At 41.6% G+C, this 23,392-nt stretch overlaps 1 protein-coding gene across 5 annotated transcripts in view; it reads right to left on the bottom strand.

Annotated features, from left to right (window-relative positions):
* RASGRF2 (Ras protein specific guanine nucleotide releasing factor 2) overlaps nt 1–23,392 on the bottom strand; it is a 305,234-nt gene that overhangs the window by 172,733 nt on the left and 109,109 nt on the right. For all 5 annotated transcript variants that reach the window (XM_066273686.1, XM_066273687.1, XM_066273688.1 and 2 more), the window contains exon 2: nt 13,069–13,175. In XM_066273686.1, the coding sequence (XP_066129783.1) occupies nt 13,069–13,175 (107 nt within the window). The remainder of the gene's footprint in view (nt 1–13,068; nt 13,176–23,392) is intronic.

The raw sequence follows: 23,392 nt of genomic DNA, 5'->3' as shown, positions 1-23,392 counted from the left end.
AGCCCAGCTGTTTTCTCTATAGAAAGAGGGCTCCTTCCTAGAGAAGGCTCCTAAGGAGGAAGCTGGACTCAGACAGAACAGGGCTCAGCTTCACTTAGGACATCCACTGTGGACACAAAGGACAACTGAAAAAGCAAAGGCATTGAGAGGGACTAGGAGGAAAATACACTGCATTAATGTTCTACTGTATAACAAAGTACTACAAACTCAGTGGTTTCAAACAACACATCTGTATTATCACATCATTTCCATAAATCAGGAGTCTGGGCTCTTTTAAGCTGGATCCTCAGCTCAGGGTTCACGAGGCTGCAATTAAGGTGTCAGCCAAGATGCAGTCTTATCTGGGGCATGATGGAGAAGAATCCACAACCAAATTCATTCAGGTTGTTGGAAAAATTTGTTTTGGGGCAGCTCTAGAATGCATGCGGTTTGCTTCTTCGAGACCAGCCCAGAGCATCTCTGACTTCAGGGAAGATCTTAGTTCCTCTTTGAGGGTTGTCATCTGACCCACCCAGGAAAATCTCTCTTTTAATTAATACAAAATCAACTGGTTTAGGACTGTAGTTACATCTGCAAAAATCCCTTTTCCTTTGCCATATTATGAAACTGAATCAAGGGAGAAACTATCCCAGCATGTTTGTCAAGGACTAGTAGCTGGTAGCAGATCACAGCTTCTACCCATTTACACTAAAGGGTATGGAATTCTATAAGAGGGAGTCCCAGTATGCTTTCCTGATGTCTTCCTATACACCCTAAAAGGAAGCCAACATATGACACAGACACTGCATTCAGCCACAGAGCAAACCCAGCCCCAGTACCTGTTATAATCTACAAGTTCCTTCACTAGATACTTAAGAAAACCAGCCGCTCAGCGGTAGAGTGTTGGCCTGGCATGCGGGGGACCTGGGTTCGATTCCCGGCCAGGGCACATAGGAGAAGCGCCCATTTGCTTCTCCACACACCCCCCCTCCATCCTCTCTGTCTCTCTCTTCCCCTCCCGCAGCCAAGGCTCCACTGGAGCGGAGATGGCCCGGGCGCTGGGGATGGCTCCTTGGCCTCTGCCTCAGGCGCTAGAGTGGCTCTGGTCGCAGCAGAGCGATGCCCCGGAGGGGCAGAGCGTCGCCCCTGGTGGGCATCCCGGGTGGATCCCGGTCGGGCGCGTGCGGGAGTCTGTCTGACTGTCTCTCCCCATTTCCAGCTTCAGAAAAATACAAAAAAAAAAAAGAAAGAAAACCAGCCCCACAAGAGCAAGGCCCTCCAGTGGGCAGCACCTGAGAGGTCTTTGCTTGCTGGCTGCTTCCTTAGTGACGGCTTCCTTCTGGTTGTATTTATGTCCTTATGTCATCCGTTCCACTTCATTATGAGCTGGACGTACACGACTTACTTACAAAGAATAGAATTTGGCAAGAATGATGGGATGGCACTTCCAAGATTAGTTTACAAGAAGACTCTACTTTCTCTCTTGCTTGCCTTTCCTTGCTACTATTTTGCTGGTTTGCTCAGAGGAAGTCAGTGTGACGTTGTGAGCTGCTCTGTGGAGGGTTCACATAGACACAAACTGACAGAGGCCCTGGCAAAGAGCTGATGAGAAACTGAGGCCTCAATCCAACAACTGATAATGAAGTGAATCCAGCCAACAATGACATGAGTGAACTTGGAAGCAGATCCTCCCCGAGTAGAGCCTTCAGATGAAACTGCAGACCTGGCTGTCACCTTGACTGAAATTCAGGCAGAGACAGCCAACTAGATCATCCCTGTATTTCTGATCCAAGGAAACTGTGGAAAGACAAGAAATTGTTTATTGTTTGAAGCATTGCAGAATAAATTTTAAGCTGCAATAGATAATAAATAAGCTCCAAACGAACAAACAGAAAGACACTAGAGGATACCAGGCTAATTCAGAAAACAGAGGTTTATTACCTTCAGAGAAATATGGAAGGCTCTCAGAGCCATAAGGCAAAAAGGGACTTACATGAAAAAGAGTAATCAGAAAACAAGAAAAGTTCTTGGGAGGAAAAAGTGATTATTAAAATTTTATAGTTCAATGAATATGCTGACCAATAAGCCAGACATGGGTGAAAACTAAGCTGGGTGGTTAGAGAGATTAAGAACACTGAACAAAAATACAAAGAGACTGAAAATATGAAAGAAAAATTGAGCAACATGGAGTATAGATCCAAGAGGTCTAATATCTGTCCTACAGGGTTTCCAAAGGGAAAAAAGCACAGGCTGCAATGGGGAGGATATCATCAAGAAATGAAAGAAACCTTGCCTGAACTGAATATGCACAGTTCAAATTTAAAAGACAATCTAGACAGAATACATGAAAACATTTCACACCCTGACACATCCTGATAAAACATCAGAGCTCTAAGGATAGAGAAAAACTATGAAAGCTTCCAAAGAGAAATCACAGATTATCTAAAGAAGATGAAACTCAAGATGACATACTTTTCAATCTGTAACTTGGGATGTTAAGTCACAATAGAGAATTGAAGGAAAAATATTTTTAATTTAAATTCATACCCCAGGCAACCAATCAATAGACCAAGTACCAATTCCAAACAAAAATAGCTTATAACCCCTTACAACAGGAGAAAAATTATAAGAAGTTTTTCCAACCAAGTAAAACAGAAAACAAAGGCATAAAGTGACATGGAATGCAAGAATACAAGCCAGAGAAAGCACAGAAAGCTAGACAGAAATGAGAAGTTAACACAAGCAAGATTCTCCTTCAAGAAGCAAATATTCAATTGCACCTGATTACCTTTCATTCTCCATGAAACGAAACATCAGCCTTGATACTTTGGTACATAATATTTGCATAACCGTGATAAATGCCCCTTATAGCTTTTTAATTTTCAGAATCAACAGAAGCTTAAATTTAGAGCACAGAAGGTAAATGTTTAAAAGTTTATAAATGGAGAATAAATAGTAAAAGTAGATGAGGGGACAGGCTTCTAAACTATTAAGGGCTCTGTAGACTAATATAAAGTCTCAGGTTTTCACCCTGTATAAGATGCCAGAGTTCTGATCAAGGTGTGGCAAAATCTGACTTTCTAACAGAATCACACTGGCTGCTGTGATGGGAAAAGACAAAAGTAAGGGGTGGAGTGAGGGACATCAGCTGGAGGCTCTACCATAATCCAGGCAAAAAGGGTAAAGATTGGTTCAGCATCTGACATGGGGTTGGCACAAAACACTCATTCAAATGAAAAGTCATTGTCAAATGAAAAAAGTATCTGATTTATTTTGCATGATTTGTTCTTCTTCACATTTTTATTTTTCATAATTTTAAAGTCGTTCAATTGATTTCATTGGGTCTCCTTAGATTATTAAATACTCCTACTGGGATAGCCTCTCAACTTTGTATCACAAAACTTTTGTTGTATGTTCCACTAGTAAATGAGTGTCTACTCCAGAACTGGGTGAATTCCACTGAACATGCATGTATGACTTCCCTTCAGTGTAAGAATTTTCAGAGCTTTGGTATTTTTCTTTTATAGTTCCAATATATGTTTTATCTGATTAAACTTTCTAGTTGCTAGATAATGTTCAAGTTTAAGAATTTGACTAATTATTCATTATTTCTGTTTCATTGTTTTTTATTTCATATAATGTCCACCAGCAGAAAAAGATGGTTTCTCACTACCAAGGGAAATAATAAAATTAAGCCACATAAATCAACTTGCCTGATCAGGAGGTGGCGCAGTGGATAGACTCAGAGCGTCTGACTGGGACTCAGAGGACCCAGGTTCGAAACCCCAAGGTCGCCGGTTTGAGTGCGGGCTCATCTGGTTTGAGCAAAGCTCACCAGTTTGAGCCCAAAGTTGCTGGCTTGAGCAAGGGGTCACTCGGTCTGCTGTAGCCCCCTGGTCAAGGCACATATGAGAAAGCAATCAATGAACAACTAAGGTGTCACAATGAAGAATTGATGCTTCTCATCTCTTTCCCTTCCTTCCAGTCTGTCTGTCCCTATCTGTTCCTCTCTCTATCATAAAAAAAAAATCAACTCATTCGTCAAACATCAACAGATGGCAAGTTTGAGGTACATGTACATATGAGTATTTTACATGTACACATATAAAATATTCATGTTTAATATTTATAATCAAACCAAGCCACCACTATTGCATACAGAATAAATGGAAACATTCAAATAAAATCCTAAAGAATCTAGACAAAAGGCAGAGCATAAAATCATAAGCCTTAATTATGCTTAAAGAAAAATAAAAATTCTATTAGCTGAGCAAAAAATGATTAGATGGACCAGAATATTACCCTACTTACTCTGATTAAAGACATACTTATGAACAAGAGAGTGATATATAGCTAATATGTTCGATATATGCGCTAGTAAGATATACATAATAAGAACTATAGTAAAACCCAAACTCAAAAGTCATATAACAGGTAACTAAAGAAAAACTGCTACTAGCTCCAGAATTATGCTCCATTTTATCTAGAAAACTCTCATGAATCAGCATTCCTCATATCTGGCTATGACGGAGTCTTGAGGAATTGGGAAAATCCAGTCCTGGCTGGTAGCAGTGCGCTTCCTCTCTAAGCAATGTTCGCAGTGGCAGCAGCGCCCTGAGACAGCTACACCAGGACTCCCTAACATTCACGACTCATGGCTGCTTTGGTGGTACTATCTTACACTTTTCCTGACTTTCAAAATCTCTTATATCAATAGCTCCACTCCACTGAATTAGTATTCTTTATATATCACATTCGTGGAAATTCTAACACTATACCACTGCCACTAATCTCTTCTCTCTCCAGAGCCAGCTCTCCTCTCCTAAATGTCCCTTTTACAACAAAAGGAAACAAGAGCATCTCTGGCAGGAGAGATTAAAAAGAAGAATAAATTTAAAGACTAAAACCCCTATTCTAAACAGTGCATATGTTGGAGGATGATTAGGAGGCAGACTTGGAAGAGAGACAGGTGAGGTGGCTGACCAACAACTTAGGCAACTGCCATCTGCAGGGCAGGAAGGAAAGGCGAGATAGTCCAGGCATTGAAGCCATAGGTGGTGGCTGACTGGATGCAAGCAGTGGGGACAGAGGGTACAGGATGACATCTGCTGGTGTGAGTGACTATAGAGAAACTATTCTCTAAGTAGGAAGAAGTGGACGAGAAGCCACTTGAGGAAAAATAAGTTTGGTTTTGGACTTGCTTAGTATCTAGTAAACTCTGATAGTTCAATATAGAAAAAATGCGTACCTCCAAATTTGTCAGTTTCTACACATATTGGAGGCAATATATCTTGGGGGTTACATACACAGGCCTGATCTGAGAATTCCAGCTCTTCCACTTACCAAGAAAGTGGTCCTGGGGGGTTATTTTATATCTTTTAAGATCTTGGACTCAACGGAGATAGCACCATCTACTTCATGAGCTGTTGTGACTATTAAGTAAAAAGAGTACATGGTGCATGCAGCGTGGCACTGAGCCGAGTAGAAGCCTGGAGAAAGGGTGACTTATCCACCTGGTGGAAGCCTTGGGATGGGTGCCGAAGGAGGAGAGAAGGGGCACACAGTAGAGGCCAGCAGAGCAGCCACACTGCAGAAAGGGACTGAACAAGAGGGAGAGGGTGGGGGGAGGGGAGGGGAGGGGCACAAAGAAAACCAGATAGAAGGTGATGGAAGACAATTGGACTTTGGGTGATGGGTATGCAACATAATCAAATGTCAAAATAACCTGGAGATGTTGTCTCTGAACATATGTACCCTGATTTGTCAATGTCACCCTATAAAATTATTTTAAAAAAAGAGGGGCCATGAAGAGGATGAGAAGGAATTATCAAAGGAGTAACAGAATCAGGAGTGAGTGATGGCATAGAAGCAAAAGAGAAGAGAATTTTAAGAGATGATTTAGGTCTCTATACACTGAGGTATTTTTTAAAAATCCATATAGTGTATAATGTTGAGAATAAGGTAAACAGTAAATAAAAAGAGTATGTGTAATTATACAACCTAGTTAACTATCCACATTCAATAGTACAGAAAAACTAAACACCAGGTTGCTAGCTATACAGACCTTCAGGAATAAGTGAGCCTGAGGAATGGCGGGAGGGTAGACTATGAATGAAAGCCACAGCTTTTGATGCTATAGACTTTTACATTGTTCACTTTCTTTTTCTAAAGAGCTTGCATTTATGGATTACTTGTGTAATTGAAAAGTAAGTTCTAAATTATAAACAGAAAGCTGAAGATATATAAGGAAGGAAAAGCTTCGGAAAGACATTGTTGACTCAGGTGACAAGAGTTTCCATGGGGTGGGGACAGAAACCCATCACAAAGGGCTGAAAAGAGCAGGAGCTGCACACAGTGAGAGAACAGCCAAACCATTTCTCCAAGACAGGAGGCAGCTGCCAGCGGAGGGGTGAGGGCCAGAGAAGGGTTTTTAATTTGTTGTTTTAAGGTGAGAAAGATTAAAAGAGACTCAAAGAAAACAGGAAGAAAGTCCAGATTGGGAGAGTGGGGGAAGCAGACTGGAATTATAAGAAAAATGGAACAATTAATGGAGCAAGAAAATCACAAGGAGGAGGCTTGGGAAGATATCTGCCTTGAGCCGGAGTTGGGTCTCCCGGGGAGGTGAAGAGTCACGAGGGTGCCCCCACCCCTGCAGGTGAGAGGATGTGCAAGTGACCACAGGGCACCTGCTCTGTGACTGCAGACATGGGGTCGCACTGCAGTGTAAGCTGGGTGCTTCTGGAGGGAGACCAGCATTTGAAGCAGAAACACTATGAGGAGCAGGGAAGAGAACTGACAGGTAACTAACTGACAGCCTTTGCGCTAACAAAGGGCTGAAAACAAGAAAATTCAAGCCCACCTTTTCCCTATAGAACACAAGTTCTACCACCCTGTGAAGTCTTTCATAGGTCACAAACATCTCACCCTTTTCTTTCGTGTTGCACTGAGGATCTCCAGAAAGAAAATGTTGAATTCTCTTTCATTGTGGAAAATCTCAAGGCAGAGCCCTGGCAGAAGTTCTTAGTAAAACAATCTAATAATCTCAAATAAACAGACTCCATACTTTCAGCTTTATAGTAGTGATAGTCTTGCTATTACAAGAAGAATACAAAATATGGCTTTGGAATTGCTGTAGGCTCTCATCTCAACAACTGTTTCTGATTTTCCAGCCCTGTGGTTCTGCTGTAATAGACGAAGCCTTTTCAGCTTTTCTACGTAATCACTCTTTTCTGATTTGTGAGGCATTCCTCTGTGCACGTTCCATAAAGTGCAGATTTTATGGGGATATGATATATACAGCGGGCCTTAGTGTTGGACAAATTTTATACTAGACATTTTTCTCTAAATTAAGCCTCTACTTAAGAGAAAAGAATGAGGTTACAAGCGTTAGGTATTTGGTACAATTACTATGGTGTGTGTGTGTGGGGGGGGTGATGGGGGAGGGAGGAAGAGAGAGAGAGTAACAGGCTGCCTCGGGCACAGGTAATCAAAAGGACTAGAGAGAAAAACATCCAAGAGGCTGGGTTAGAACTGTCTTTGGTGAAGGAGAGGACAAGGGTTCACTGAAAGACTTGACTGGAGGATTAAGTCTCCCTGCTCATCAAGTTCTAGACTGACAGGGTGAAGGAAAAAGCTTTGTCAACCCTTGCTAAACTAAATCTGCTGTAGGCATTATAGGGATGGGAGCATGTGCCCAAACCCTTTTTCCCTGGAGAATCCCCCCCCCCAACAGAGGCAAGCCAAGACGCCCTGCCACAGACACACACTGAGGGGAGGAGGGAAATCGAGGTGGGGGATAGAGCAGCGGCAGTTGGAAAAATGGGAAAGCAGGAGAAAGACAGTCTCTAAAGGGACTTTCTCAAATACAGAAATCATAAGCCAGGCACAATATTCTCTACATCTCCAACTTTTCATGAGCCTTCCCTCAACAACCTCGGTAGAAACCCAAAGCAGCTCTCCCCTCAGGACACACCTTACTTCCTTAGTAGCCACTGATGTTCCTTCACTCATACCTTACACACCAAGGGACAGGAAGATCCATCAGCATCACACGGCTGCCCCTGCTGCTTCCATGTAATCATACCTTCCAATTCTCTGCACAAGCCCCTCCTGGCCAGGGCTCATCATCTCTGCTTCATAAACCTGCTCTCACTCATTATTTCTCCTCCCAGTGAGTAGCAACATCCAAGCTAGGGACCTGAGAGATGTGCTAGAGGCCACGTAGGTCTAACACTGCCTATACTCAGGCAGTCACAAAGTCCTTTGAAGACTACCCTCCACCTTCCAGAATACCTTCTCCAGAATATCTTCCCCCTCTCTTCCAGCTGTCACAGACCAGGTCCTTCAGGTTTTATGCTTAGGTCAGAATGGGAAGAGCCTTGGAAGAGGTACACCTGGATCCAATTTCAGGCCATGACTACCTTCTCACTGCCAAGACTTGACTTGGTCGGTGTTCCAGTAAAAGAAACATGAAGACAAAGTGCTGCGGGCATTGTGTTTTCAGCCTATGAGCCCTAAGGGACCACAATCAGCGGGGTCAGTGTTTTTGCTTGTCTTAATGTCTACAACTAACACAAGCATGATGGACAGATATGACCAAGAGAACTAAGATGAAATATCAGGTGATTGAGAATGTCCCAGAGTTCTGTACCATAGCAGACCACTTACAGAATAAGCATAGACTTCATTGTTATTAAAATATTTTGGCTTCATCTCATTCAGAATAAAACCAGACTGAGTCTTGCTAGCAGTTTCCCATGAACTGGTGCCAGTAATATGTGATGAAATGATCTTTAAATATGTCAGTGTTTTCAAATTATAATGGCTAACTTTAATCAAAAGTGTAAAGCATGGACCAGATCACAGCTTCAAATGAGAATTTAATTTCCAGAAAAAATTTTTCCCTGAGTCAGATCTAAGGGAGAATGCTACTAACTCTATAGCTCAGAAAATGACCAAAAGAGCCTCTGAAGGCACAGGGGGCAAGTAGATTCAGTGCTAAGTACAAAAACCAGCAGCAAGAATGGGATTTTCATGGCACACACAGACAGCACATCCAGGCTGGGACTGAGCAGCAAGCCCAAGAAACAGCCGTGACCAAGACAGGGATTCTGAGCAGTCCCTGTTTCTATGTAGTATCTGCAGGAGGACTACAGCTCAAGATAGAATTTATCTCAGGCTAAACTAGTCATTAGTTAATCAAAAGCTCAGATTTTTAAAAAGAGGGATCAATAAAACCATAATTATTGAGAATTTTCTATTAAAAAGGCAACAGTGCCAAATTAATGCCATCAAACTGTCCTCTAAAAGTGAAATATTTAGTCAACCAACCCATTGTTTTAATTCACACAAGGCCACACAAAAATGGCTGACAAGTTATTTCTCCAAATCAGTTTTATTAACTTTCAGGCTCTGCTCATGTATTAACAAAGTCTGGATGTTTCACAGATCCAAGATTACACCAAAAACTTGACTTACTAAAACTTAAATTAAAAGGTTATTATCTTCTCTGCTTAAAAACAAAAATTTAACCCTTTGAGTAGTACGAATAGTCATGTATGTCTTTGTGCCTCCTGACCATCCAGAGTACAATCGATTTATTTTAAAAATATATAAGGCAACATTGAAAAAAGGCAAATGTATGTTCTTCTTGTTTCCATAAATTGATTATCAAACAAACATTATTTTAAGTTAATAAAACTGTAACAGGAACTAATTTCATTTTTTGAAAAAAAAACTCCTGGGATCAGCAAGCATGAAAAGAACTCACTAACTACCCAAATGGTTAAGAAGCATCTCAACACATAAAGCCAAATGAAAGAACTCAGGTATAAAAACAGTCAGATTAAAAGGGAGCCATCAAGAACCTAATCCTGGGCTTCAAGTCAAAGGAAAAGCAAATATAATGGGCCCGAAAGTCAAGACATCATGAAAAAAGATCAACTATTTACCAAATTTTCAAAGCTAAAGAGAAAAGAACTTTTACTGTTAGATCACCTACACCACTAACGTGTTTCTGAAGTCTTTCTCCTGACAAGACCACACACACGCCCTGGTTTTGATCTTATGCCAATTAACACCAAATAATTACTGGCCCACTTCCACTTATACAACATATTTGTGATACAGAAAAAAATCTATTAGTTGAAATATAACCATTTTAAAAATAATTCATACTCAGTCTTTGGTTCACCATGATACTAGCCTGGCAACTACATTGCCATTTAAGCTACTAATAGTACCTGGCTTTTCCGGAATAAAAAAGATAGGCAAATACACATTTTAAATTATTTACTTCACTTTAACTCCCAGGTGGAAAGGAATGAAAGTGGTGACAATGACTGTCTCTGAAAATGACCCAAGGCTACCTTGCCAACTTGATACTTCTTTCACCTTTGATGACCTGACCTTTTCCTACAGCCAGTCATTCCACATTTGTCCTGAGTCTGCAGCAAAGCCCCCAGATAGACAGAGCCAGCCAACAAAGACGGCCCCCAGTGTGCCTGGAGCCTGGTGTCAGCAAGCGGTCCTAGGGCCGCGTGGTGAGTGGCATTTAGTCACCAACACTGTGCATCTCTGAGGAATATTTTGGAGAAAAAAAAAACAGAAAAAGAATTGAAATATTTTGAAAAGAGCACCTTCTACTCTAAGCCCTGATCGATCTCCCGTAAATCCATTTTTACCCCTAAATCAAGGAAAAGAAAAAGAAATGGAAGAGGAAAGAACTGAAGAGAGAAAGACAATAACAAAGAGAGGTGTGACACAGAATATTGATTAAAGGGCCTGGAGTCTTGATTGATTTGGGATCAAGTCCCAGCTCGCAGCTCAACAACTTTATGTTAGCTCTTGTCCAATCTGTGTAATCATCATGAATCTCTGTTTTCTCATCTGTAAAACGGGGTTAGCAGTACGCTCCTGGGTAGTTGTGAGGAATGAAAAACAATACATGCATGAAGCACTTAGCATGCTGCTTGCCATAGAGGAGGTAGTCAATGGAAGTAGCTGAAGAAAGAAGAGGGGGTGGGAGGAGACTCTGAGAAAAAGTTTCAAGGGTTCAGACATCAGTCTCAACTCACTTGGAACATTCTCATCGTCTGTATAATCCATCGGAAATACTCCTTGATCACTCACTGTATAACCAGCCTGTGCTTCATTCAGAAATGAATGTGCCCTCATCTGCATCGTCGCCCTCATTCTCAAGGTGCAGCTCAGGCAACAGAACTCATACACATGAAATATGTAAAAATAATAATAATAACCCTAAATTGTACTAATTGTTAAATATTTCCACCTGCAAGTGCCACAGCAAGTGGAGGAGGGGCCGCACAGACTGACTGAGCTGTGGGGGTTCCAGGAAGGGGAGCACACCATGGCTGGACCCAGAAGGAAAGGCACATCAGATGAAGAAAGAGAAGCTGGGCCCAGCTCGAGTGCTGCCCCTGGAGCACCAGCGAATGAGCAGGGACTTATGCAGTCAGGAGAGCCTGGATTGGGGGGGGGGGGGCAGACAAAAAACAGTGAGCATCGAGCTGTTTGAAGCAAAAACTGGGCAGGACTTTGGAATTAAATTTGAAAAATAAAGGAGAGGGGTCTGCTTTTGTCATTTTTGGATTTCACCTTCCCTCTTTAGGCCAAGTGTGCTCCTTCCCACCCTCCTGGCACTTCCTGGGAGGAAGCAGAGGCACACCCTGCTGTTTCCCGAGCCCAGACAAAGGCTGGCACCACAGACAAAGGTTTCTTGATGACCAGGCTGCACAGGGCAGGGGTTAGAGATGTCAGCATGGCCGTCCGGACCCCTGCTCTGCCACTCCCTAGCTGTGTGACCTCGAGCAAGGAAGCTACCCTCCCAGGCCTCAGTTTCCTTATCTGTAAAACAGGAGGTAATCTGATACCCGTCTCACAGACTGTTGAAAGGGTAAGTGAATCAATACATTTAATAAATTCCTCAATTGAGAAGCACACAGAACAGTGCCTAGAACAGTGGTTCTCAAACTTTTTAAATTCGGGGCGCATTTAAAATCCTACAAATAATTGTAGGTGCATTATATACAAATTTCTGAGAAATATGTTATAATAATTAAGTCAAATATTAAAGAAAAAAATTATAAAGTGCAAGCTTTTATGGTAATTAAACAAAATAAAAACGACAAAATTAAATTTATTCTGACATTAAAAAACATTTTTATGTTACATATTTTGAGTTACGCTTTTTAGAAATTCATAAAAAAAGAGGAGTTATAAAATAAACAAATGACAAAAATAGTTATCTTTATATATATAGAGAGAGAGATACATTCTTAGTAAGATTTAGTAAATTCGGCCAGTCCTGGCATGAATGTATTAAGTTTTTTCATTCTTGTGTTTATGAGGAACATGAGCTTGATGTGTCCTAGCGATTTCTTCAATGTTTGGGCATATATTTGAAAGGCAAACTCTCATTTCTTCATCAATACATTGAAGAATTCCTCTCTTTTTACTCCTAATTATATTGAGTGTAGAAAACCCCCACCATACATATCATCTTAACTTTACACCAAACAAAAAATAGAAGAAACTTGCCTCCAGTCTTTCTGGGGAACATGGGGGGTAGTGTAAACAATCCAGCACCACAGCTTAACAGCCTTTTGCAACCTAATCAGACAAGTGAGGTGGGGGGTTGGGCAGACTGTCAGCTTACAGCCAATTTCCCACACCTCTGTCCCCCCAAAATCTAAACTCCAAAATCCCTGTTCGTTTTTTTGGTCCCCAACAGGCACATATTTCTCTGGAATACCATAGAGCACACTGGAAATCTTCTAGGGCACACCAGTGTGCCCGGGCACACACTTTGAGAAACACTGGCCTAGTACATAGAAACAAATCCAAAAACATGAACTATTATCATTGTTATTGTTATATCTAGTACCTTACATCTCTAGCTAGAAAATAGCCATAGGAAGCTCAAAGAATCATCTCACACATGACTAAGGAGGAGATATCCAGGGGAGACCCGTTGTGGAACTGCAAGTTCTTCCAACACTACCACCCACAGCAACACCCCCAAAGAAAGACCCAGACCACCCCGTGCCTCACAGAAATCTGAGCCCATACCTGGCTTGGTGAATGGCCTCCATCCACTCTTTGCCGTCCTGCTCCTCCTCACAGCGCAGCTCTAGTGGTTTCTGACCTTCATGGCCAAAAAGGACAGTGAAGTAATACTGGAGATAAAAACAAACAAATGATATTTAGTTTTCTTTTCCAAGCTTGACAGCATAAAAACATGGTGTTTCCCTACAAAGAGTATAAGTTTATAAAGTGCACTTGCATTTCACAAATTATATTTCAAATGTAACATCACCCCCAGTACAGTTGACAATGTGCACTCAGAAGATATCATAGGCTACATCTTAAGATGCAATAAGAGTCAACCCACAACATCTCATTAGATGTAGAAAAGGTATTTGATAAAAATCTGCACAAACACGATTAAAATTCCTTACAAACTAGAAAGTGAACATTCTGAACCTGATCAAAGATATCTGCCAGAAATTTACCACAAACATTTTATCTAATGGTAAACTACAATATTACGAGCAACCCCTCTAAAATCAAAAGGAAGAAAAGATGGCAATTACCACTACACTATTTACCAATTCTATCTAGAGGGCAGCATAAACAAATAAAAGGAAAAAGGTACAAGAAATGGAAAGTAAGGAACAAAACCATATTTACAGATGATATAATTATCTATAGTAAAAAGGCATTGAAATTATTAGAATAGTAACATCCAATAAAATTGTTGGATATAAAATCAATATACAAAATTTATTGCACTTGAGTATAATACCAACAAACAGGAAACTTAATCTTGGGAACACAGCATTTGCAATAGCAAAGAAATATTTTTAAAATGTACTAAATCTAAAATATATATATATATATATGTTTATCACTTCCAAAAATAAATCAATTTGTAACTTTGATGTATTTCAATAAATAGATTATATTTTGTGAAAAAGATTGTTTATTTTGTTTTGCTTTGTTTTTTGCATATCTGGAATATGACAAACTAAATCTAAAATCCGAGTCAGGAGCAGTAAAAGATTTCACTTTAAACCAGTCTCCTTCTTCAGTCTGGACATATTAATTACCAAACGAGACTGTCTGGGAAGGAAATGTGACTGGAGAGTTTTTATTATAAGAATGACAAGAAAATTCACTGGGCCTGCCCCAGACTTCCTCCTGGGGCCCCAAAAGAACCATCCCCACAGAGCTGCCCTGCGAGGGAGAACCAAAGGCCAAAACACGGGGTTTCCTCTGCTGTCCCGTCTCCCACCACATCCCACCCCAAAATTCTGTGTCGTCAGTCTGACAGTTAAATGCTCAAACCAATTAAAACCCTTCAGGACAATAATCCTGAAGATGAGAATTTTGAACACAATTTTACCAAAAGAGAAAAAATTGGCTAAGAGACTTTGCAGGTAACCTAGGCATAAATCAGCAGCCACTTCCCCACAGCAATCCTGAGCCCCGTAAATGACAAGCTGTCTTCAGTTCTTAAATCTCTTGTCCTGCCAGAGGACTAAAGGCTGTGAACCAGGGGGAAAAATAACCTGATGAAAAGGCCACTGAGAATGGGAAGAATTGAGTTTAGCACTGTATTCATAAAAGGTCCATTAAAATTTAAGAGAAAAACAGTGGAAACTCAATAAAAGAACACATCAGTGGCTAAAAGGGCAATGCTATAAATTATAACATTTCAGTAGCTGCTGGCTACTATCCAAGCCCAGATGTCCAGTCCAGGGAAAGGAAACAATTAATAAACGGGCCCAATCTATTGGAAGACTTCAACCAGCACCTCAACAACGACTGCTGCTCAGGAACACAATTAAAAGCCACCTTTGAAAGACGCAAGGCAATTATGCTAGCAGAGTACATCTAAAGGTTAAGCTGCGTCTCAGGCATAACAATGAGGGAAAGAGTTTTGAGTACATGTTATGTTTCCAGGATTTCAATTTTAAAAATTCAGCTCAACCACAGAAAATTAAACACTGCCTCTGCATGTACCTAAATATTATTTATTTTTAGCCACTCGTAAAAGTTTTCTTTGTGTCTTCTGGACACGTCCTGATATGAACTCTATATCCAGGATTTATGTGTCCTGGGGCTGTCGAGGTCCCCTTGAGGATCAAAGGTCACTACCCTTGCTAGTCTGTGTCCTGTGACCTTCCCCACTACAGGAGCTAGGAGAAGTTCTAAAGTACTGAGTCATCATGAAGTGCAAGGAAGAATTAAAATAGAGTGATAACCTTGTTTATGTCTTTAAATTCAGCATCTATGATGATGTCAGGGATTTCTTTTCTTTTTCTCCCTGGATATTCTCACCTGTTCCCAAATATAGTTCTCTCAGACTAATTCTCCCCCAGGTGTGGGCCCCAGATTTTTCCCACTAGACAGCATTTCAATCATGTCCAAAACTGAACTCACTTGTTACCATCCTTCCCTCCCTCCCACTCCTGCCCTCAACACTCTTCCTGCTCTGTCTTTTCTCTGTCAAGTGCATCTTTATACAAGAGTTGTCCCAACTAAAAACACAAAAGTCACCCTCAACTTCTCCCTTTCATCAGTCTCACATTTGGTGTGACCAATGCTCCTTCCTAGAACTCTCTTCTGGCTTTTATTGCCCCTTACCTAGACTACTGGAGCAGTTTTATCACAGATGACAGACATGACAGCTTTGAAATATTGTCCAATTGAGATTCCTTTATCTTATGGCTGATCTCTCTCCTTCCTTGTATCCTGGCTGCTATTACAGCCCCAAGTGGGAGGTAACAGCCATGCAGGAGGACAGGAAAACCTGAAGAAGTCCCCATGAGTCGAGAACACAAGGGTAAGTGTGCAGGGACGAAGTGGCCAAGGTAGATACAGAAAGCCAAAGGAGGTGAAGACCAGATGGTATACCCACTCGGGGTTAAAATCCCAGAAAGGGAGAAAAGTTAAAAAGGTTGACAAAGCAAAGAGCCAAGAGGTTGTTGTATCATTTTCCCTTTGGGGATCTAGAGGATGTCATTTTACAGACTGTCCTTTATCCCCAGCTCCATCCCCAAGACAACATGGGGTGGTGACCCCATGGGTGGTGATCATATCGTGTAAATCAGTAAAACTGGTGTCACAGCAGTTAGGAAAAAACAGGACCTAGGTTTTGAGTTTAGTTATCCAGATCTTCCTTACCTTCTAAATGGTACGAACATGCCCTAGTGTACCATAGAGCAGTGGTCCCCAACCCCCAGGCCACGGACTGGTACTGGTCCGTGGGCTATTTGGTACCGGTCCACAGAGAAAGAATAAATAACTTACATTATTTCTGTTTTATTTATATTTAAGTCTGAACAATGTTTTATTTTTAAAAAATGACCAGATTCCCTCTGTTACATCCTTCTAAGACTCACTCTTGACGCTTATCTTGGTCACATGATACATTTATCCATCCCACCCTAAAGGCCAGGCCGTGAAAATATTTTCTGACATTAAACCAGTCTGTGGCCCACAAAAGGTTGGGGACCACTGATTTAGAGGACTGGGGGGAAACGCGCCATCAGACCTCGTGGGGGAGCTATGTAGTGCTGGCTGCTAAGGGGGGACCATACAAGCAAAATTACCCACAAGTACAGCTGACACACATTTCAGCAACAGATGATGCCAACAAATGCCTGACGCAGAGCCAGAAACATGCCAGACCTCAGGTGACACCAGCAGGGACCTCCCCCAACTCTGATACACACGCACACACACACACACACACAATCTCAAGGACATGTGAGCCCCACCTACTGAGTCACCATCTTAGTAAGGTGCAGGAAAAAAATGAATTACCAGAAGAGACCTTTGACTTTACTGAAGCAGACAGAGTTTACTAGTCTCAGCTAAATGCAGTTTTTGTTTTTTTCTCTCCATTTACTGAGTGGGGTAGGGGTTTTAAGGAGAAAAGCAGGTCAAGTTTAGAAAAGTACTTTCTTTACACATGTAAGTTCAGTGAGGATAAATCAAACCCTACCTCTAGTTTTACCAACTCCCTCAAACCCAGACCAGGTGGCCAGAGTTCTAAGAGATAAAGCTGAGCTTTCATGTCTGCTTGTCAGCCCTCACTAGCCTGAAAATGCCCTTCCAAAAGACCTCTTAAGCTACCAAATATATCTTTTTATCATAAGATGGAAAACCTGAACATGATGATCTCACAAATCCCGTAGGTTGGCAGATTCACCAAAGATTTTTACCTTTTACATACAATTGCTATAAAATGAGCTGTTGGGAGGGGGCAAGGGAGATGTTGAGGGGAATGGGGGGGGGTGCAATCAGGGCAACACTAGAATCTACTAAACACAGTAAATTAAATTTTATTTTTAATGGATTATAGTTAATGTAATTTATTACATTATATATGCGCCATAGCAAAAATTACATGCTCCTTTTTTCTGGTTTGTTGTCTTGGTGCACTTGTCAAATATCAATTCATTAATGAATAAAAATCAATTGAATTTCTATATACAACCAACCATAATGAACAATCCAAATGTTAAGAAAAAATACTACTGACTTACTCTGCTTCAACCATCACAGCTCCTTTAAAAAACTCTGTTTTCAAGCATAAAGAGTGGTCCTTAGAGACCTGAAGATGGCAGCAGAGTAGGCAGACACACAGACTCCCAGCTCACACCATCGAACTGGATTATAAACTAATTTATGAACAATCAGTGTGAAAAACCAAATTCGGACTATAAGAACAGCTCTCAAAAACCAAAGAGCAAAGAAGAAGCCACAACAAACGTGGTAGGGGGCGCCTGAATCTCCCCTGCTTACAGGAACGGGGGGGGGGGGGTGAGGCTGGGCTCTCACTCTAAGGAAAAGAGCAGTAAATACTGCTCACGGCCACTTGCCTGGTGACCAGGGAACGAGATGTGTTGAAAGGGCCCGCCTGTCTTCCAAAAAGAAAAAAGAGAGAGACGGATGGTGAGGGGCAGAGGAATGTAGGTGATGACCTGAAAAGCTGACTAATTCAGTGCTGGAGGCGGCCATAGCTGGGGGAGGGGCTGATCCTTCCACAAAGCAAAATACAAAAGTACTTCCAGGTCACAGAGATACAGATATCTCTCCAGTTCCAATCAGCGCAACAAGACACAGCTAAAAACAAGAAGTGGGAGGAGGGGCAGTAACTCAGGTTTCCATGGAGATCTGAGATACACCTCCCACTACTGAAGCTGAGAAAGCAACCCGCCCCCAGAGAGATTAATGGGCAGAAGAGGACTTCAGAGCCTCAGGTCACACCCACTGCATTCCTGGATACAGTTTCTTTTTTTTTTTTTTTTTTTTTTTGACAATGAAGAATTTTAATTTCTTAACAAAGCTGAGGATTTGTGATTTTTAAGTCATCAGTATTTTTTATTCATTCAACAAATATGCATAGATGTTATATTTATTAAAACATATAAAAGAAGGTTAACTAAATATGTTACAGTATTTATTTGCACTTTTATTTATTTATTTATTTTTTTTTTTTTCTGAAGCTAGAAACGGGGAGAGACAGTCAGACAGACTCCCGCATGCGCCTGACCGGGATCCACCGGGCACACCCACTAGGGGGCAACACTCTGCCCACCATGGGGCGATGCTCTGCCCCTCCGGGGCGTCGCTCTGCTGCGACCAGAGCCACTCTAGTGCCTGGGGCAGAGGCCAAGGAGCCATCCCCAGGGCCAGGGCCATCTTTGCTCCAATGGAGCCTCTGCTGTGGGAGGGGAAGAGAGAGACAGAGAGGAAGGAGAGGGGGAGGGCTGGAGCAGCAGATGGACGCTTCTCCTGTGTGCCCTGGCCGGGAATTGAACCCAGGACTTCTGCATGCCAGGCCAATGCTCTACCACTGAGCCAACCGACCAGGGCCTTATTTATTTTTTTATAAATAAATTTTTATTAATGTTAATGAGATGACATCAATAAATCAGGGTACATATATTCAAAGAAAACATGCACAGGTTTTCTTGTCATTCACTTATGTTGCATACCCATCACCCAAAGTCAGATTGTCCTCCATCACCCTCTATCTAGTTTTCTTTGTGCCCCTCCCCCTCCCCCTTCCCCTCTCCCTCCTTCCCTCCCACGTCCTCCCTTCCCCCCACACCCAGTAACCACCACACTCTTGTCCATGTCTCTGAGTCTTTTTTATGTCCAACCAATGTATGGAATCATGTAGTTCTTGTTTTTTTCTGATTTACTTATTTCATTCCATATAATGTTATCAGGATCTCATCATTTTGTTGTAAATGATCCTGGATACAGTTTCAAATAAGCCCCCTGCTGAGATCAGCAAACAAGACAACCACCTGTTAAGAAAACAAACAAACCAAGACTTCAAAGCCGCCCAAATCCAAAAGTGGATTACAAATAATAGCTGATGTCAACCCGAGAAGACCTAGAAATAACACAATTGAAAACTGGAGGTAGACAACACCATGCCTAGACTCAACCAGCTCTACAAACAAAACACCCAAATAGATACAATGAGAAGACAAAAAAGTGCAATCCAAATGAAACCACAAGAGAAACCTTCAGGAGATGAACTGAGTGATATGGAAATAAACAAACTTCTGGATGCGGAGTTCAAAATAATGATTGTAAGGATGCTTAGGGATCTTAGAACAACAATGGATGGTCATTATGAACACCTAAATAAATAGCAAGTATAAAAAAGGATATTGAAATATTAAAAAAGAATCAGTCAGAGAGAGACAAGATGGTGTTGGAGTAGGCGGACGTACCAGCATCTACCTCCCAGAACCAAAGTGGATTACAAACTAATTTTATGAACTATCATCTGGAAAAACCAACTTTGGACTAAACTAAGAGGACTCTTCAACCAAGGAACACTGCAGAAGCCACACCGAGACTGGTAGGAAAAGCAGAAACGCGGAAACACAAAGAGGGCTGCCGGCTCCTCGGAGCGAATGGCAGCAGGGAGAGACTCGCGTGGCAGGAAGTGAATTTAGCAGAGGGGAAAGGGTCCTGAGCCCCAGGAACAAAGCCCCAGCCTGCAGCCCCAGAGCCCAGAAGAGGCGTAAGGACAGTATTTAGCTGGAAATAAGTCAGGATACTGTTTGTGAGAGAGTCTGATTTCTCAGACCCAGGATCCTTCTTAAAGGGACCGCACAGAACATCTCTCTCAAAAACAATCACCTGGGGCTCCTGGGGACGGGGGAAAGAGGAGAGGACCACAGTAACAGGAAGAGAGTGTAATCTAGGAGGCATAGGGAGAAACATTTTGGGAGATAGCCACCCTAACCCCTGGGACGAGTCACTCCCCAAAGCTGAAGTGAATATTTCCCCAGGAAACAGCAATACCAGCAAAGGGAAGCAGGAGAGCAGCCAAACAAGCTCCCCTGCAGCATTCAGAGCAGAGTCGCATAGAAGGAGGGAGCTTTCGGGTCTACAGTAGTGAGTCTTAGGGTCCGAGCTGCAACGCCCCCACGCACGCGGCTGAGGGTGCATCGGAGAGCGGGCGGCAGTGGGAGACAAAGCGCGGTTCTGCTAGCAGGGGCTGAAGCCGGCTGGCCACCACTGGGCTCAGGTGTGAGCTCAATCTTGCCTGGCTGGGGAGAAGGGGGCGTGCAAAAGTGGTCAAGCTCAGCTGCTGGCAGCCTCTAGGAGAAGGGCGGGAACCCCGGAAAGGGTGGAGACCAGCCCCGGAACAAGGGCAGAGGAGCACAGCCCTGCCCCGCCCGTGCAACCCAGGCTTGCGGTCTGACTTGGTAGCCGGCTCCTGCCATGGGGGTGGAGCCAAAAGCCCAGAAGAGGCACAGTTCCGCTACGGAGCTGAGCTTGGGCACGCAGCCCTGCCCCGTGGTAGAGCCAAGGCTAGCAGCTGTTCCTTGAGTGGGATCCTCATGCAAGAGCAGGGCAAAAGCTCGGAAACAGGCGGAGACCCGCAGCTGAGCAAAGGTGCTCGCCTGTGCCCTCAGGACCGAGCATAACGTCACACACGGGGGCGGAGCAAAGGCCAAGGCCACCAACCCTTCTGCACCCGAGCACGTGATCACAGCCACTCCCGTGAAGAGAAAATGCAGAGGCAGAGAAATACAACACAAATAAACCAAGAGAAATCCCCAGAAAAGGACCTAAGTGAATCAGATATAACCAAATTACCAGATGCAGAGTTTAAAATAACAATTTTTAGGATGCTCAAAGATATTAGAACAACCATAGATGGCCATTACGAAAACCTAAATAAAGAGATAACAAATATAAAAAAGGACATTGAAATAATAAAAAAGAATCAGTCAGAAATGACAAATACAATATCTGAAATAAAGAATACAATGGAAGGAACTAAAAGCAGGATGGATGAAGCAGAGAATCGAATCAGCGAGTTAGAGGACACAATAAATAAAGGCACGGAAGCAGAGAAGAAAAAAGAAAAGAGACTCAAAAAGTCTGAGGAAACTCTAAGAGAGCTCTGTGACAACATGAAGAGAAATAATATCTGCATCATAGGGGTTCCTGAAGAAGAAGAGAAAGAACAAGGGATAGAGACTTTGTTCAAACATATTATAGCGGAAAACTTCCCCCAATTAAGGCAGGAAAACATTTCACATGTTCAGGAAGCACAGAGAACTCCATTAAGGAGAAACCCAAAGAAACCAACACCAAGACACATCATAATTAAATTACCAAAGCTAAATGATAAAGAGAAAATATTAAAAGCTCCTAAAGAAAAAAAGACTATCACCTACAAAGGAGCCCCCATAAGGATGACTTCTGACTTCTCAACAGAAATAGTTGAGGCCAGAAGGGAATGGCAAGAAATATTCAAAGTAATGCAAAACAAGAACCTACAACCAAGACTACTTTATCCAGCAAGGCTATGATTTAAAATTGAAGGAGAAATAAAAAGATTTACAGACAAAAAAAACTCAAGGGTTTCACTGCAACCAAACCAAGGCTGCAAGAAATGCTAAGGGACCTGTTGTAAACAGATCAAAGGAAAAATATATATAGCAAAAGAGAAAAACAGTTTTAAAGAAAAAAAAAATGGCAATAAACAATTACATATCAGTAATAACCTTAAATGTTAATGGATTAAATGATCCGATCAAGAGACATAGGGTAGCTAAGTGAATAAGAAAACAGGACCCATACATATGCTGTCTACAAGAGACACACCTTAGATCAAAAGATGTACACAGACGGAAGATAAAAGGATGGAAAAAAATATTTCACGCAAATGGAAATGAAAAAAAAGCTGGGGTAGCAATACTTATATCAGACAAAATGGACTTTAAAACAAAGACCATAGTTAGAGATAAAGAAGGTCATTACATAATGATAAAAGGAGCAATCCAAAAGGAAGATATAACCATTATAAATATCTACGCATCTAATATAGGAGCACCTACATATATAAAGCAGACTTTGATGGACTTAAAGGGCGAGATCAACAACAATACTATAATAGTAGGGGATTTCAATACCGCATTAACATCATTAGATAGATCCTCAAGAAAGAAAATTAACAAAGAAACAGCAGACTTAAAGGACATATTAGATCAACTTGATTTAATAAATATCTTCAGAACCTTTCACCCTAAAACAGCAGAATATACATTCTTTTCAAGCGCTCATGGTACATTCTCTAGAACAGACCACATGTTAGGGCACAAAAGCGGGCTCAACAAATTTAAGAAGATTGAAATCATATCGAGCACTTTCTCTGATCACAATGGCATTAAACTAGAAATCAACCACAATAGAAAAATTGAAAAACATTCAAACACTTGGAAACTAAATAGCACGTTATTAAACAATGAATGGGTTAACATTGAGATCAAAGAAGAAATTTAAAAATTCCTAGAAACAAATGATAATGAACATACATCAACTCAAAATTTATGGGACACAGCAAAAGCAGTCCTGAGAGGGAAGTTTATAGCATTACAGGCATACTTCAAGAAGCTAGAAAAAGCTCAAATAAACAACTTAACCCTGCATCTAAAAGAACTAGAAAAAGAACAGCAAGTAAAGCCCAGAGCTAGTAAAAGGAAGGAAATAATAAAGATCAGAGCAGAAATAAATGACATAGAGGCTAAAGAAACAATACAGAGAGGATCAATGAAACCAAGAGCTGGTTCTTTGAAAAGGTAAACAAGATCGATGAACCTTTAACGAGGCTCACCAAGAAAAAAAGAGAGAGGACTCAAATAAATAAAATTAGAAACGAGAATGGAGAAATAACAACTGGCACAACAGTAATACAAAATATTGAAAGAAAATACTATAAAGAACTGTACGCCAAAAGACTAGACAACCTAGATGAAATGGACAAATTCCTTGAATCATATAATTTCCAAAATTCAATCTGGAAGAATCAGAAAACCTAAACAGACCAATTACAACA

This window comes from Saccopteryx bilineata, chromosome 4 (assembly GCF_036850765.1).
Source record: "Saccopteryx bilineata isolate mSacBil1 chromosome 4, mSacBil1_pri_phased_curated, whole genome shotgun sequence".
Classification (NCBI taxonomy): domain Eukaryota; kingdom Metazoa; phylum Chordata; class Mammalia; order Chiroptera; family Emballonuridae; genus Saccopteryx; species Saccopteryx bilineata.
This window is presented reverse-complemented; position numbering and strand designations above follow the sequence as displayed.